Here is a 15,000-nt window from a genome sequence, read left to right on the forward strand (position 1 = left end):
GCAATTTGTAGTATAATTTGCATGGACATGTGGAGAAAAAGAAAGATTAAGAGGTTCATTATCTATTTTATATTTTACAAAACTAATTAATATGCTATAGTACAAAAAAAAAACATGTCTGAAAAATGCTAAGGGATTATGGGAAAAAATGGCAAAGCACTGAATAGCGTTAAAGATATTTCAAAGTGACCACTAAGGTAGAACAGATAATAGTTAACAATTTGATTCTTACGTGACTATTTGATCTATTAGCGATAACCTACACTACCTAACACCAGTACGAGACGTGGGATAGTACAGGCGAAGGTTTCTCCCCACCCCATTACGTTTATAACAAAGGAAGAGCGTCTTGTATTTTATTCCTTCATGATCTTTTACGTAAGGGGTGCTCTGAAATAACATAAGGTCCACTGAAGTTGTTGGTCCTTTTAAAAGAGCTGAACCAAAAGATTACAGAAGACCAGAGGCAATTAAGATATGATAGATCACTAATTATCATCACCATCACCACCATCAACAGACTACAGTACATTAACCATCACCATCACCACCATTAACAGGCTACAGTACATTATCATCATCTCTACCATCACCATCATCACCATCAACAGGCTACAATACATTATCATCATCAGCATCACTATCAACAGGCTACAGTACAGGATTCCACCTCATAACAAAAGCCATCTCTCTAAGTCAAGGAAGGGAGTGGCAAGGCGGGTTCTACATCACTCTGGCTTGGGGGCGTGTTTGCAGGGGGCTCTGAAGCGTGGAAGACAGGATATTAATTTATGGATAGGTGTAATCCATACAGAGGGACTGCCACGTGTAGGCCTACTGGTTTCTAGCGGATTCCCTTGTTTTCTTATGTTCTGAACTCTTTCATTGGTATTTGACATTTTCTTATTATTTTTCTTTCCTCTACAGTCACATCTATTCACTTTGTAGGCTTGACATTGAAAACTTTTCTACTAATCGCCTTTTCTTTCCTGTAGGAGCTTATAAAGGTCTTTCAGTTTCTTTAGTCCTGCCATCTTGTGGATATCACAGTGAAAACCTTATATTCTAAGCCAAAAGTGTTTTTCTCCAGTCCGGGATTCGAAGCAAGCCGTAGGGAGGTAAACACTTGTCCAGGTCCTTTTAATTCCCTCCAATCCACGAGGCGCGAGCAACCTCATCACGTCAAATACCTTCACATGTTTTCCTAAATGACTTTTAAATGAAGTGATCGGATTTCACAGTTAATCCCTCCGCGGCAGCTTGCCCCGGCGAGCGAGCGAGAACACGAAACACGATTTGTTATTTTTCTCTCCTACGGGTGTGTGTGTGTGTGTGTGTGGATGTGTGTGTTTGTTACGGAGGATCGCTGTAATCGGCTCAGTCTCTTGTTGGAAGTGTTACTGTGGCTCTCGTGACGCTGTAAGTCAAGTAATCGGCTTTGTGAAATCTATCGGAATCCTTAAATATTATGATGAAAGTTGTGCAAAGTGAGTCGCGCGGTCTAACGTGTCGCGGGGAGGGAGTGCTGCAACTGGCACGAGATGTAATGCACGGGAAGGTTACTACTGGTTATTGTGCTTTTAAATCCAGTCCAACTATTGCGCCCTCGTTCTCCTTATGATTCTAATTTTAACTTCTTTCGCTGATGTGTGTGTGTGTGTGTGTGTGTGTGTGTGTGTGTGTGTGTGTGTGTGTGTGTGTGTGTGTGTGTGTGTGTGTGTGTGTGTGTGTGTGTGTGTGTGTGAGAAAAAAAAGCCCACTCAACCCCGCCTCTCCCAAAAATCAAAAGAGGAATCACATAAAGTTGTCAATTTAGTTCTAAAGTTGTCTTGATGCTTCTCTCGGAGAAAAAAAGACAAAAAACAAGAGAGGAAAACACCGAGACAACCACGACCACATGAAGTCCACAAAACAGAGATATATGCAGCGGTCATAATATTAGCAACAGCTGGAGCTTAGTGGCTGCTCTTGCGGAGGCACCTCACAAAGCCAGCAATATACACACCAGGCGTCACCTCGCGCCGTGGCTGACCAGATCCATGCTGCCGTGAGAAGACTGCCGGGTATTGCTTATTCACCCCATAACAGGTCTCAGGCAACACTTCTTCCGGCTGCTCCAGTTAAAGGTCGCCACAGCTGATCAGCCGTCAATGCATGTCTTCTGCGCCTTTCCCAGTCACTCATTACAAGCATATTCTCTTTCACTGCAGCCATAAACAATCTCTCCTCTTCTCTTCCTCCCCAGTCTCGCCTCACTCGGCACTCACACACAGAAACTTCAAGAAGCAAATTAACAGCGCACCAGTAAATTTCCATCATCACCTGACGAAGAAGAGGAGTGGAGGAGAATGAGCGGCCCCCCAATCCGGCATCACACTTACGCAGAATACAGATAAAAGAGAAAGTCGAGTAACATTCTGCATTTGGTTTCCGTGTTTACTGTTTTCTCTTAATCAAAAGTCCTCTGATCTCTCGAGAATGTACCAGCTCCTTGGTTTCTCAGACTTTAAGAACATAAAGAAACAGGGAAAGCTGCAAGAAGTCATCAGATCTACACGTGGCGGTCCTCTCATGTAACATATCTACCTACATAATTCCACTATCACCCAAATCCATAAATATGTCTGATCTTCTCTACAAGCTCCCTAATGACTCAACGATAACAATTTAATTACTGAGTCTATTCCGTTTATCCACTATTTGGGAAACAGTTCCTTCCTGTCTCCCTTTTAAATTTAACCTAATCGAGATGAAACCCATTATTTTTTACCTATCCTGATAACTGACCCTGAGGATTCTCCTAGTGGACTTCGAAGGAAAACGTTCAAGTACAAAATATTACTGAATTCCTGGACACGAGCGAACAAAGGACACCATAACACGGAGAACACAACGCCAAAAGAGACCATCACTAAATTTTATTCTATTGTATCTGGATCATTTTAATAATCCTCTTTTCCCGTGAATATTTATACTCGTGTTCTTTCTCTGCCAGCCCTCATCCTCGTACTTTTAAAGGGACCTCAACTGCTCCAGGTATTCAATTTCACCTTCCACCGGCGACTTATATAATTGAGAGGATTATTTCATAACGAGGAGAAAATTGGAAAATATTTTGATGTGATGAGGGAGAGTAAGTGAAATAATAGGGTGGTGTTGAAAAATTAGGAGAAACTAGAGGATGAGAGAGAGAGAGAGAGAGAGAGAGAGAGAGAGAGAGAGAGAGAGAGAGAGAGAGAGAGAGAGAGAGAGAGAGAGAGAGAGAGAGAGAGAGAGAGAGAGAGAGAGAAACGCAAGGAATGAGAAGCAAAAAAAAGAACAATGTAACAAAACAAACAAAAAACGAAAAGGGAAAGAAAAAATAAAGGGGAAGAAGAGAGAGAGAGAGAGAGAGAGAGAGAGAGAGAGAGAGAGAGAGAGAGAGAGAGAGAGAGAGAGAGAGAGAGAGAGAGAGAGAGAGAGAGAAACGCAAGGAATGAGAAGCAAAAAAAAGAACAATGTAACAAAACAAAAAAACGAAAAGGGAAAAAAATAAAGGGAAAGGAGAGAGAGAGAGAGAGAGAGAGAGAGAGAGAGAGAGAGAGAGAGAGAGAGAGAGAGAGAGAGAGGCTAGGAGGGGTAGTTGGATGTATGGTGGGGCGTTGGGCAGGCCTGGTGGAGGAGGGCGAGGGCTGAGCTGGGCTGGGTTGGGGCGCCTCAGTCGTGTGCGGGCCGCTGTTCAGTGAGGGTGTGGAGTGCGCGCTCCAGCCACACACTGCACCACGCGCTGTACTGAGTGGCGAGGCGTTGCTCTCTCCTGACGCTACCACCGCAGCCACGTGTCACCTTCACCCTTGCACCTTCATGTTGGACTGTCATCATATCACAGGTGTATTTCCAGTGTCATCATTGTCATTGTTAACATCATCATCACTCAGCGGTTGTCATCATTCTTACTATTTTACGTTACGTCTTCATCATTACGTTGAATTGTTAGTCTTTATTTTATATTTTTTGCATGTTTTTGCTGTCATTTTCACAATCTCGCCGCTGCACTGTCATCATCATCATCATCATCATCATCATCATCATCATCATCGTTGCCATGTCCGCGTTTCCTCGTCACTATCACCGTTACCATCCCCACGTAGCTGCATCACGTATTAGTTCTATTGTCACTATCATCACCATACCAGTTCTGCATCGTCACTATCATCACGTAATTATATCGTTCTTGTCACCATCACTACCTAATCACATCGTCACTATCCTCATGACTTCGTAGTTGCATCACTATCATCTTCATCACCATCACATTCATAACATCACTATCACTATATTACCCTTGCATCCATTCGTCACCATCACTATCACCATCATACCGTCCCTGTATATTCTAATCACCATCACCACACCATTACTTACACAATATCAGCAGCACATCTTCACCATCATCACCATCACACAGGTATAGTCTCCTAGTCCTCATTTTTATGTCACTATACTCACTTGCAGTTTCCTCATCACCACCATCACCACAAAACACAATCACCATCATATTACTATTGCATTAATTTCCAGCCTCATCCATCATCCCCTTCCTCTCCCTTCACCATCATCAACGCCATCTTTACCACATCAATGAGTAACTGCCACAACACCACTGCAGAGACACGATCATCACCATCATCACCATACATTCAAGCACCGCAATGATCACCATCAAACCACCATTACCACCACACTTACGCGATAACTATCATCACTATAACGTTATTTATTCATCACCATTCGTTCAGGCACCACCATCACTATCACACTTATCCAAGCACAGCAAGAATCACCGTTAAATCTAACACCACATGCATCACCACTTCTCACCAACACAACCACAAGGATTACCACCATCATGTCATATTCACCACCAGTAACACCATCGGACCGACTACAATCAACACCACCATCACTTTCATCACCTTGCAGCATCACATTATATCCCCCTGTAAAACACCTCAAATGCAGCTCACTATCATCCCCATCACCACCACCATCACCACCCCCAGCGTCATCACCATCACTCACAGCCATACCGATAGATCGATTAAGCGCACCAAACACAGCACCATAAATTCAGAAGCAAAGATGGTGTGTGCCATAAAGAGCCACTAAAAAGAGAAGAATGAAAAGAGAAAATAGAGAAGGAAGAAAGATTTTAATATCTCACGTAAAAATAAGCAAAAGAAAACGAAATAAAAGAATGAAATGAGAAATAATTTGTGAATTTTTAATCTACAGGAACAAATAAACAGTAAATTGATAAGCAAGGTAAATAAGAAGTAGCAATAACAGAAAAAAAACTAACAAACAAAGAAAGAAAGGAACACGGTGCCAAAAAGTGACCGAAAGTGATATATATTTATATTTTTCGATCTCGACAAGAACAAAGCGTGTACAAAGAATACAGAAAAAAAATATGAGGAAAAAACAAACAAACAAACAAGAGACAAAGTGAATTATATAAAGGAAATAAGTAAAAGAAAGACACACACACACACACACACACACACATTCAAGGACCATCACAGAACAGATTAACAAAAGAAAAGAAAAAAGTGAAAAGTTGATGATATAAAAGAGAACAAGAAAACACAATAGGAAAGAACACAACAGTAAAAAAAAAATTACGATACACAAACACAGGAAACAGTCGTAAAAAAGAAGAAAGCAAGCAAGAGGAAAACAGACTTTGACATATAAACAAGCAAGAAGAATAAGAGGAAGCCACGCCCGCCTCTGTTAGCAGGAAGGTGCTGAGCTCAGACCACCACCACCACCACCACCACCACCATCGTCACCCACACATTCAACAGGTACAGGGAATAAGTGACTCCGGGCAGGTGTGTTGGCCAATCTGTGACGCCCACACCCACACCTACACGCGCGCGCACACACACACACACACACACACACACACACACACACACACACACACACACACACACAGCTTCATATTTATTACGAGTATTCATTATTATTATTATTATTATTATTATTATTATTATTATTATTATTATTATCATTACTATTATTATTATTATTATCATTATTACTATCATTATGGCAGAAATATATCAGTCTCGGAAATTTAGCATATGCTGCCTGATATATATATATATATATATATATATATATATATATATATATATATATATATATATATATATATATATATATATATATATATATATATATATATATATATATATATATATATATATATATATATATAGAGAGAGAGAGAGAGAGAGAGAGAGAGAGAGAGAGAGAGAGAGAGAGAGAGAGAGAGAGAGAGAGAGAGAGAGAGAGAGGGGTTATGTTAAGGGAGGCGGAAGTGGATGGGTCAGTCTGACTTCCCCCACCCCCTTGGGAGGAGAAACTTGTCCAAAGGAGGGAGGCAGGCAGGAGGAAGGAAGAGAGGGAAGGAAGGAGATCCAGAGGAAGAGAAGGACTCAAGGGAAGGAGGGAGAATATTACGAGGAAAGAAGTAGAGATGGAACGAGGGAGAGAGAGCACATGGAAAAAGAAAGAGACAAAGGAGGAAGGAGACAGAAATTGAAAGAAGGAAGGGAAAGGAAGATAGAGAAGCGAGAAAGAAAAAAATAGAGGAATGGAAAATGAAAGAGGGAAAGGATGGAAGGAGGATGATCAGGAGAACGGGAGGGATACGAAAGAAGAACAAAAACGAAGGAATGGAATAAGGGAGGAAACAAAGACGGGAAGAGAAAGGGAGAGAAGAGAGGAAAGTGATGGAGCGAGGGAGGGGAAAGACAGTGAGAGGACAGAAGGGAAGAAAGAAGATGAGAGAGAGAGAGAGAGAGAGAGAGAGAGAGAGAGAGAGAGAGAGAGAGAGAGAGAGAGAGAGAGAGAGAGAGAGAGAGAGAGAGAGAGAGAGAGAGAGATTGGACAGAAGAGAAGAACGAAGAAAAGAGAGTGGAAGAGAAGAAGGAGCAAGAGAGGAAGAAAGGGAGGGAAGTATAAGATAGCAAGACGAAAGAAAGAAAAGAGGAAGAGAGGAAGGGCAGAGATAAGGAAAAAAGTAAAAAAAAAAAGAGGAAGGAAAACGAAAGGGGAGAAGAAAGAGTAAACGGTAAAGAAGTAAGGAGAGAAAGTAGCGAGGAAGAAAAACAGACAGGATGAGAGGGAAAGAAAAACAGAGGGTATGAAGAAAGAAGACAGAGAAGGGAGAAGGAAGGGAGGAGGAAAAAAATTAAGAAGGGAGAGAGGGTGGAAGAAGTGTGCCAGTGAAGGAGATAGAGTGGTGACATGAGGCAGGTACAGGAGGGAGGGAGGGAGGGAGAGAAGGAAGGAGGAAGGGAGGGAGGATGCAAAAATATAAAAACTGAAAATGGAGAGAGAGAGAGAGAGAGAGAGAGAGAGAGAGAGAGAGAGAGAGAGAGAGAGAGAGAGAGAGAGAGAGAGAGAGAGAGAGAGAGAGATGAATTAGACTGACTGATTAAATACATGTAAAAGTAAATAAGAGAAAAAAGGGGAAGAAAAGGAAGGCATGCAACCAAGAGAGAAATATTATGGGATTGGAAAAAAAGTAAGAAAATGAGGGAAATAAAGAAAATAAAAAGATAGAAGTAAATCAGCTAAAAAAAATGAATGAAAGAAGTAAGAGAGTAATGGAGTGAAAAAAACGTGCAAGGGAAAAAGAAAATTAGGAAAATAACAGGAAGAAGCAGAAAATCAGATAAATAATATGAATAAGACTAATGAGATGAAAAGAAAGCAAGAGATGAAAAAGTCACTCCAAATTCAAAGCTGCACGTGTGTGTGTGTGTGTGTGTGTGTGTGTGTGTGTGTGTGTGTGTGTGTGTGTGTGTGTGTGTGTGTGTGTGTGTGCTTCAAAGATCGGGGTATGAAGAATAACTTTATAATTTTTCATTTTCTTCTTTAACACTTCTTACTGAAAGGGAAACACTCGCAACGTGTGTGAGGAATTGAAAACAGCCTCCTCTCTCTCTCTCTCTCTCTCTCTCTCTCTCTCTCTCTCTCTCTCTCTCTCTCTCTCTCTCTGTGTGTGTGTGTGTGTGTGTGTGTGTGTGTGTGTGTGTGTGTGTGTGTGTGTGTGTCTTATCTGTACATTAATATATATGTAGATGCAATTGAAGCAATAATTAAGTAAATAAATAAATCATATTATAAGAACTTTGTGAATAAGCAAAAAGAAAATAAACAAACATTTCAATCAAAGCGCAAATAATAATAATAAAAAAAAACGAATACTTAAAAAGATATAAATAAATTGATGAGTAAGTAAAAGAATGAATAAACGGATAAATGAAGGAGGATAAAAGAAGGAAGAAAGAAGGAAAGGTACATAACAAAAGCAAAGAAAAGCAACGAAGAAAAGTAAACAAGAAAATTCAAAACTCAGAACGAGAAACGAATAAAGAAATAACGAGATACATGGACCCACCTTCTCTCTCTCTCTCTCTCTCTCTCTCTCTCTCTCTCTCTCTCTCTCTCTCTCTCTCTCTCTCTCTCTCTCTCTCTCTCTCTCTCTCTCTCTCACCTGACACCACTCCAAAAAATCAACACTCCTGCGCACCACTTCTCAAGAAACACTTTTACTTACAAGGCCAGAGAGAGAGAGAGAGAGAGAGAGAGAGAGAGAGAGAGAGAGAGAGAGAGAGAGAGAGAGAGAGAGAGAGAGAGAGAGAGAAATATGTACCTCGTTATTTCTTTATTCGTTCTGGTCTTCAGTGTTTGGCATTTTCGTTTTTGTTGTTGTTGTTGTTGTTGTTGTTATTTTTGTTCATGATGACAGACAGACAGATGGAAAGATAGACAGACAGCAAGATAGGCAGACAAAGACAGCTACAGACAGATAAACAGACAGATAGATAGATAGATAGATAGATAGATAGATATATAGATAGATAGACAGATAGATAGATAAATAGATAGATAGATAGACAGACATGTAAATAGACAGATAGATAGACAATCAAAGAGATACGTATACATAAATACAGACCCAGGCATACATAGAGAGAGAGAGAGAGAGAGAGAGAGAGAGAGAGAGAGAGAGAGAGAGAGAGAGAGAGAGAGAGAGAGAGAGAGAGAGAGACTAATCCAATATTCTATTCATACTTTTCTGCTTCTGTCGCCAAAATACATTAGTCAGCATTTAATTAACTTAAATTTACTTTAATTTCATCACTTTTTTTTCCGTGAACTAATCTATCAATGCAACACTGCAATGGATGATGTTAAAGGACTCTCTCTCTCTCTCTCTCTCTCTCTCTCTCTCTCTCTCTCTCTCTCTCTCTCTCTCTCTCTCTCTCTCTCTCTCTCTCTCTCTCATTTCTCGTAATCTTGTTTTTTTATTTACGTTCTTCCTCATTCCTTGCACATCCCCTCTCTCTCTCTCTCTCTCTCTCTCTCTCTCTCTCTCTCTCTCTCTCTCTCTCTCTCTCTCTCTCTCTCTCTCTCTCTCTCTCGGCTAGCAACACCTGAGCTTATCTTCACATATAATCCTCTCTCCCATCCTCTTCTTCCGCCTCCTCCTCTTCTTCTTCCTCCTCCTCCTTCTCCTCCTCCTCCACCTACATTGCCAGCTGGCCTTCCTCTTCCACCTCACCTCCCCTCTGTATCTTCCTCTTCCTCCCGCAGCCTCACCTGGTCGACATGCTCCTCCTCCTCCTCCTCCTCCTCCTCCTCCTCCTCCTCCTCCTCCTCCTCCTCCTCCTCCTCCTCTTCCTCCTCCATCTCACCTCAGCTCCTCTTCCAGCTCACCTCATCTCTTCTTCCTCCTTCAGAAAATCACTTACAACACACACACACACACACACACACACACACACACACACACACACACACACACACACACACACACACACACACACACACACACACACACTCTAAGACGCCCCTCACTTTCAAGACTCTCACTAAAGCCTCTCCTCTCTTCCTACACTATACAGTCTATCTTCCTTGATCCCTCTCCCTCTCCCTCTCATTCTCTCCCTCTCTCCCTTCTCACAATCTGTTTCCTGAGTTTGTATTTGTCGTGTATCTTATGTGTCGTTGCATCTGACAGGTGAGAGAGAGAGAGAGAGAGAGAGAGAGAGAGAGAGAGAGAGAGAGAGAGAGAGAGAGAGAGAGAGAGAGAGAGAGATGAAGGGGATTTGTCTCAAAAAAAAAAAAAATCGGCGCACTGTAAACGGATTGCATAGATTAAAAAGATGGTAACGAACAAACAAGATCGTATGTAAATCCTTCCTGGACCTCTCTCTCTCTCTCTCTCTCTCTCTCTCTCTCTCTCTCTCTCTCTCTCTCTCTCTCTCTCTCTCTCTCTCTCCCATTGTTTCAAAGCGTGTTTGTGTGTGTTTTAATCTGGTTCACTGAAATTATATTCACCAAGCTGGGGGGATTCTCTCTCTCTCTCTCTCTCTCTCTCTCTCTCTCTCTCTCTCTCTCTCTCTCTCTCTCTCTCTCTCTCTCTCTCTCTCTCTCTCTCCGTCCGAAAATACTTCTTAAACATTCTCTTCAATCATACACACACACACACACACACACACACACACACACACACACAGAGAGAGAGAGAGAGAGAGAGAGAGAGAGAGAGAGAGAGAGAGAGAGAGAGAGAGAGAGAGAGAGAGAGAGAGAGAAATTGTGGTGGTGGCGGTGGTGGTGATAGTGGTGGTGGTGAGGGAGATGATGATGGAGGCCAGTAATAAAAGATTCATTCGGAAACATTTTTCTTTTCTTCTCTCCTTCCTTACACTTCTTTTTTTTTGGGAGGAGGGAGTTCTTCCTTTCTTCAATTACCCCCCTTCTCTCTCCCTCTCTCTCTGTTTCTTCATATCTCACTTTCTTATTTTCTTGTAATTTCTTTTTCTTTTTTTCTTCATCTCTTATTCTTTTATTGCAAATTTTTCTCTCTCTCTCTCTCTCTCTCTCTCTCTCTCTCTCTCTCTCTCTCTCTCTCTCTCTCTCTCTCTCTCTCTCTCTCTCTCTCTCTCTCACTATCGTCCATGCAAGCCAACAAATTTCCTTGATAACCGACATAAAATACACGTTAAATCGCACGAAGCGCGGAGATTAGCACATTTTTTCTCCGATAACTTGAGTAATATGATCTGGGGCTGAACACTAATTAGGCCAAACTCCACACAGGTGAGCCACGTGTCCGTCCCCCCACCCCCCGCCATCCCCACCTAATCTGCCTTCCTTTTACCTTTGCTTATTTAGTGCCCCAAAGAGGTTAGTAGCTGGATCTCAACTCGCGACAGTTTATTGGTGGGAGAAGTAGCGCTGTCTCTTAGGTCAAGTTGGAGTTTTATTACTACTGTTGTTGATGTTGTTGTTGTTGTTGTTGTTGTTGTTGTTGTTGTTGTTGTTGTTGTTGTTGTTGTGCTATGGTTTAATTTGTAATGGTGGACTGGTAATGGGTAGAGGATGTTTAACTTATGAGAGTGTTGTGTGTTTAGTGAATGGTGTAAGTAATGCGTGTGATCTATAATGTATGATGTGTTTAATGTATGATGTGTTGCGTATCAGACTGTGACGCATATGGTAATTGTAAAGAATTTCTATTTAATTTTTTATCCCTTTTTTTATATTCTTTAGTCATCCTCCTTCACCGCTAATGAACAGATAGACAGACAGACAGATAAATAGATAGATATACATAAACCAATAAATAAACATGTAAGTACTCTCAATACAGTATCACATCAAACAGTTCATTACTTCATACATTAATTCGATGACCTGATGCCACCTCTAGCAGCGTGTTCACTGCCGCTTAAAATGTCCACGCTTGTCTTGTCACCACGCGGGTGAAAATGACGCGTTCGTGACAGGTCAGTTCGGAATGGTTAGCAAGACTGGCTGTGACGCAATTTGCAACCATGACAAATAATATGGCGCACCTCGTAACACCGCTCACTTGTGCTTGGCTGTCATGATGTAACTTGGCCCCGACACCCGCAGCGCCAGCTATTTCATAATTCCTCTCCCGTATCCCTCAGAGGATCAAAATGCATGAGGCTCGGTCATGAATGCAAGGATATAGGAAAGCAGTAAATCAGGAAACCTCCACGTGGCAGGCCTTGTGTTAAACATACATATGTACAACCATGTCCGTCTCATAAATCTATCAAATCTTTTTAAATTCCTCTACTGACTCAGCACAAACACCTCGACTGCTGAATCTTTTCCACTTAACCAGGGCTATTTGAGAACCAATTTCCCCCTTATCTTTTATATATCCTATAAATCCAATCTTATCAAACTTGAACCCTACCTACACCTAACCCTATCCTGATGACTAACTAACCCTAAAATCTTTATCAACACCTTCATATCCCCTTCCCGCCACCCCTTGCGTGAATTACCCTGAGTGCACGCGGCCTCCAGATACACCCCTGCTAATCTCCCTTCACTGACTCTCAGGCGCAGCACACTAGTGGGTGGTGACACTTGACTCGTGACACCTTTAGCGTTCCTCCAATCCCTGCAGCCCGAGTGTTGACGCGCCATTCGATCCAGCACCCAACACCCCTCCACGCACTAACGCACTCTCCCTGAACTCTTCACATGCGCTCCTTTACATGTTCACGGGAGGTAAGGGTACATGTCGGTAGGAGGTTAATGGCAGGTAACACGCTCGCTTGTTCGCTTGCTTGCTTGTTTGCTTGGTCGGTCAGTCTATCTCGCTCTTGTGCTTTCTTTCGTTCTCACTGTTTTTTCATGTTTTCCTATCTCCCTTTCTTTTTTCTTGACATTTTGTTCTATCCTTTTTTCGCCTCTCATTTATCTTGTTGCAATGCTTTCTCTCTCTCTCTCTCTCTCTCTCTCTCTCTCTCTCTCTCTCTCTCTCTCTCTCTCTCTCGCTGTTCACTTGCGCTAGCCTTGTCAAAACTTGGGCCCGGTACGGTCTTCACCTTCACTCGGCTAACTCCACTAACTCCTCCGTAATGAGCCACCTTCCTGCCCATCTGTCCTTCCTTCCCTCACCTGACCGACTTGCCTAACTATCCACGCACTACCCACATACGTACCCAGCTACATGTCTATCCCCACAGCTACGTACATGACACCCACCCATACACTTATGTACTTACTACACCTTACTACCTAAATAAAGAAGCAGAGACAGATAGACGACCTTACTACAATGCAACTATGAGCAGCCCTCCGAAGTTGTAACTCGCGACTAACTAGTAACGATAATGATATTGATTAACGAGGTAACGAGCAAAAGACACACGAGTAACGAGGGACACGTCTGCACTCATTACTTTTTATCCTCTTTTACTGACGAATATGTTCTCATTTACGTCAGCTCTCCTTTTTTTTCTCCTCACACAGCTTCTTTTTGCGGGAGGAGACTTGGTTATGAGGCAGCGTGGATTGATATGGTGATGCGGATGTGGTGGTGAAGGATGTGGTGATGTGGAGTGAAGGATGTTGCACTGAAGGATGTGGTAGTGATGAAGGATGTGGTAGAGATGGAGGATACAATGATAGAGGAAGGGTGGGGCACGAATGAATGGTGCTCCTTGTTGGGGGTGGTGGCAGTAGTGCTGGTGGTGGTGGTGGTGGTGACATGGAAGGGGAAGAGGTGGAATTGATGTGGTGCAGATGACGAATGTGATGGCGGGGGAAAGGAATGACATATGTGGCTGGTGTTCGTTGTGCTGGAGGGGACATGGAAGGGGAAAAGATGGAATGGGGGAGATAGAGAAATGGAGCAACAGATAAAGCAGTGATGGGGATATTTGCGTCAGCTTTCGACATTTTTTTTTCTCTCCTCGCATCTCTTCTTTTTACGGAAGGAGACTTGGCTATGAGGCAGCGTGGATTGATGTGGTGGTGAAGAATGTGGTGGTGAGGGATGTGGTGATGTGGAATGAAGGATGCTGCAATGTATGAGAAGCCGTGACCGCAAAGGATTCTAGGATGCGCTTGTGGTAATTGTGTCGGGGAAAGTTGTGCCGGCGGTGCATTGTGGGTCCTGGCCTGGCGGGGAGGCGTGGAAACAGGCAGGCGGACATCCATATTCCATGCCTCCCGCTGCCATCACCGCCATCACCACTACTCGCTCCGTTATTCTTTCTCCTCGCCTTCCCCAGTGTCCTTTCTTTTCTCTTGGTCAGCCTCCCATCCTCTCCTCTCTCTGTTCTCCTTCTCTCGTGTCCTTTCTTTTCTCTTGGTCATTCTTCGATTCTCCCTCACTCCTAACCTTCCCTTCCTCTTTCTTTCATTCCTCTCTTTCCTTACCTTTCCTTCTGTCCCCCTTCTTTTTTGTCATCCTTCGATCCTCCTTCGCTCCTTACCATTCCTTCCTTCTCCTTTTTTTCCATTCCTCTCTTCCTTTCTTTTCCTTCTGTTCCCTTCTTCTTTCCTCCTCTCCTCCCTCTTGGCCTTCTTTCTTTTCTCTCTTTCTTTCCCCTTCTTTCCACTTCTCTCCTTTCCTTTCCTTTTGTCCCTACCTTCTTTCTACATATGTTTCTCCTACCTCCTCCATGGCTCTCTTCCCTCCCTCTTTCCCTCCACCCCTTTACGTTTCCCTAAGCCTTAGAAAAAATTCAATTTAAACACTATTCGTTTTCACTAATAAAAATGTAGAGAGCTTCAACAACTACACTGTCTCATAAGATGTTAAGCGGATTGAACAAAATTGTTACATATGATTGTCTGGCAACTGTATGGCTTCCCGGCACAGCGGCGTCACCACTAACGTGATGGCAAGCGAGACTCACCACACACCTCACCACACACACCAACACACGTCCATATACTCGTTACCTACTCACCACGCACGCTGGCTCACGGGGACAAGCCTCGGGTAGGGTTTCAGTTTCACAGTTACGTGAAGGAAGAGTACAGTAGACGCGTGGCCAGCACAGCACAGCACAGCACAGCACAACACCACACAGCCGCCGGCACTGTGATGGCCGCGGCTGGGTGGCGTGAGTCGCGATGCTTCATTTCCATGCT

General features: G+C 42.9%; 2 protein-coding genes and 1 long non-coding RNA gene across 4 annotated transcripts in view; 1 reads left to right on the forward strand and 2 right to left on the reverse strand.

The window, feature by feature from the left end:
• The window catches only part of LOC135090098 (zinc finger protein 501-like), a 90,250-nt gene extending 75,298 nt beyond the window's left edge, over positions 1 to 14,952 (reverse strand). The window contains exon 1 of the mRNA XM_063986431.1: positions 14,817 to 14,952. The gene's annotated coding sequence lies outside the window, so the exon portion shown is untranslated. The remainder of the gene's footprint in view (positions 1 to 14,816) is intronic.
• Positions 1 to 15,000, reverse strand: part of LOC135090101 (uncharacterized) — a 220,518-nt gene that overhangs the window by 44,487 nt on the left and 161,031 nt on the right. Inside the window, exon 5 of one of the 2 annotated variants that reach the window (XM_063986442.1) lies at positions 54 to 762. The exons of the other annotated variant lie outside the window; for it this stretch is intronic. Within the exon in view, the coding sequence (XP_063842512.1) occupies positions 692 to 762 (71 nt within the window). The 3' untranslated portion in view covers positions 54 to 691. Of the gene's footprint in view, positions 1 to 53; positions 763 to 15,000 lie in introns of those variants that run through there. 2 annotated transcript variants of the gene reach the window in all.
• LOC135090103 (uncharacterized) overlaps positions 3,688 to 15,000 on the forward strand; it is a 51,734-nt gene continuing 40,421 nt past the window's right edge. Inside the window, exons 1-2 of the long non-coding RNA XR_010261757.1 lie at positions 3,688 to 3,868; positions 5,275 to 5,849. This is a non-coding gene — a long non-coding RNA (uncharacterized LOC135090103). The remainder of the gene's footprint in view (positions 3,869 to 5,274; positions 5,850 to 15,000) is intronic.

Source organism: Scylla paramamosain, chromosome 34, assembly GCF_035594125.1.
Source record: "Scylla paramamosain isolate STU-SP2022 chromosome 34, ASM3559412v1, whole genome shotgun sequence".
Lineage (NCBI taxonomy): Eukaryota > Metazoa > Arthropoda > Malacostraca > Decapoda > Portunidae > Scylla > Scylla paramamosain.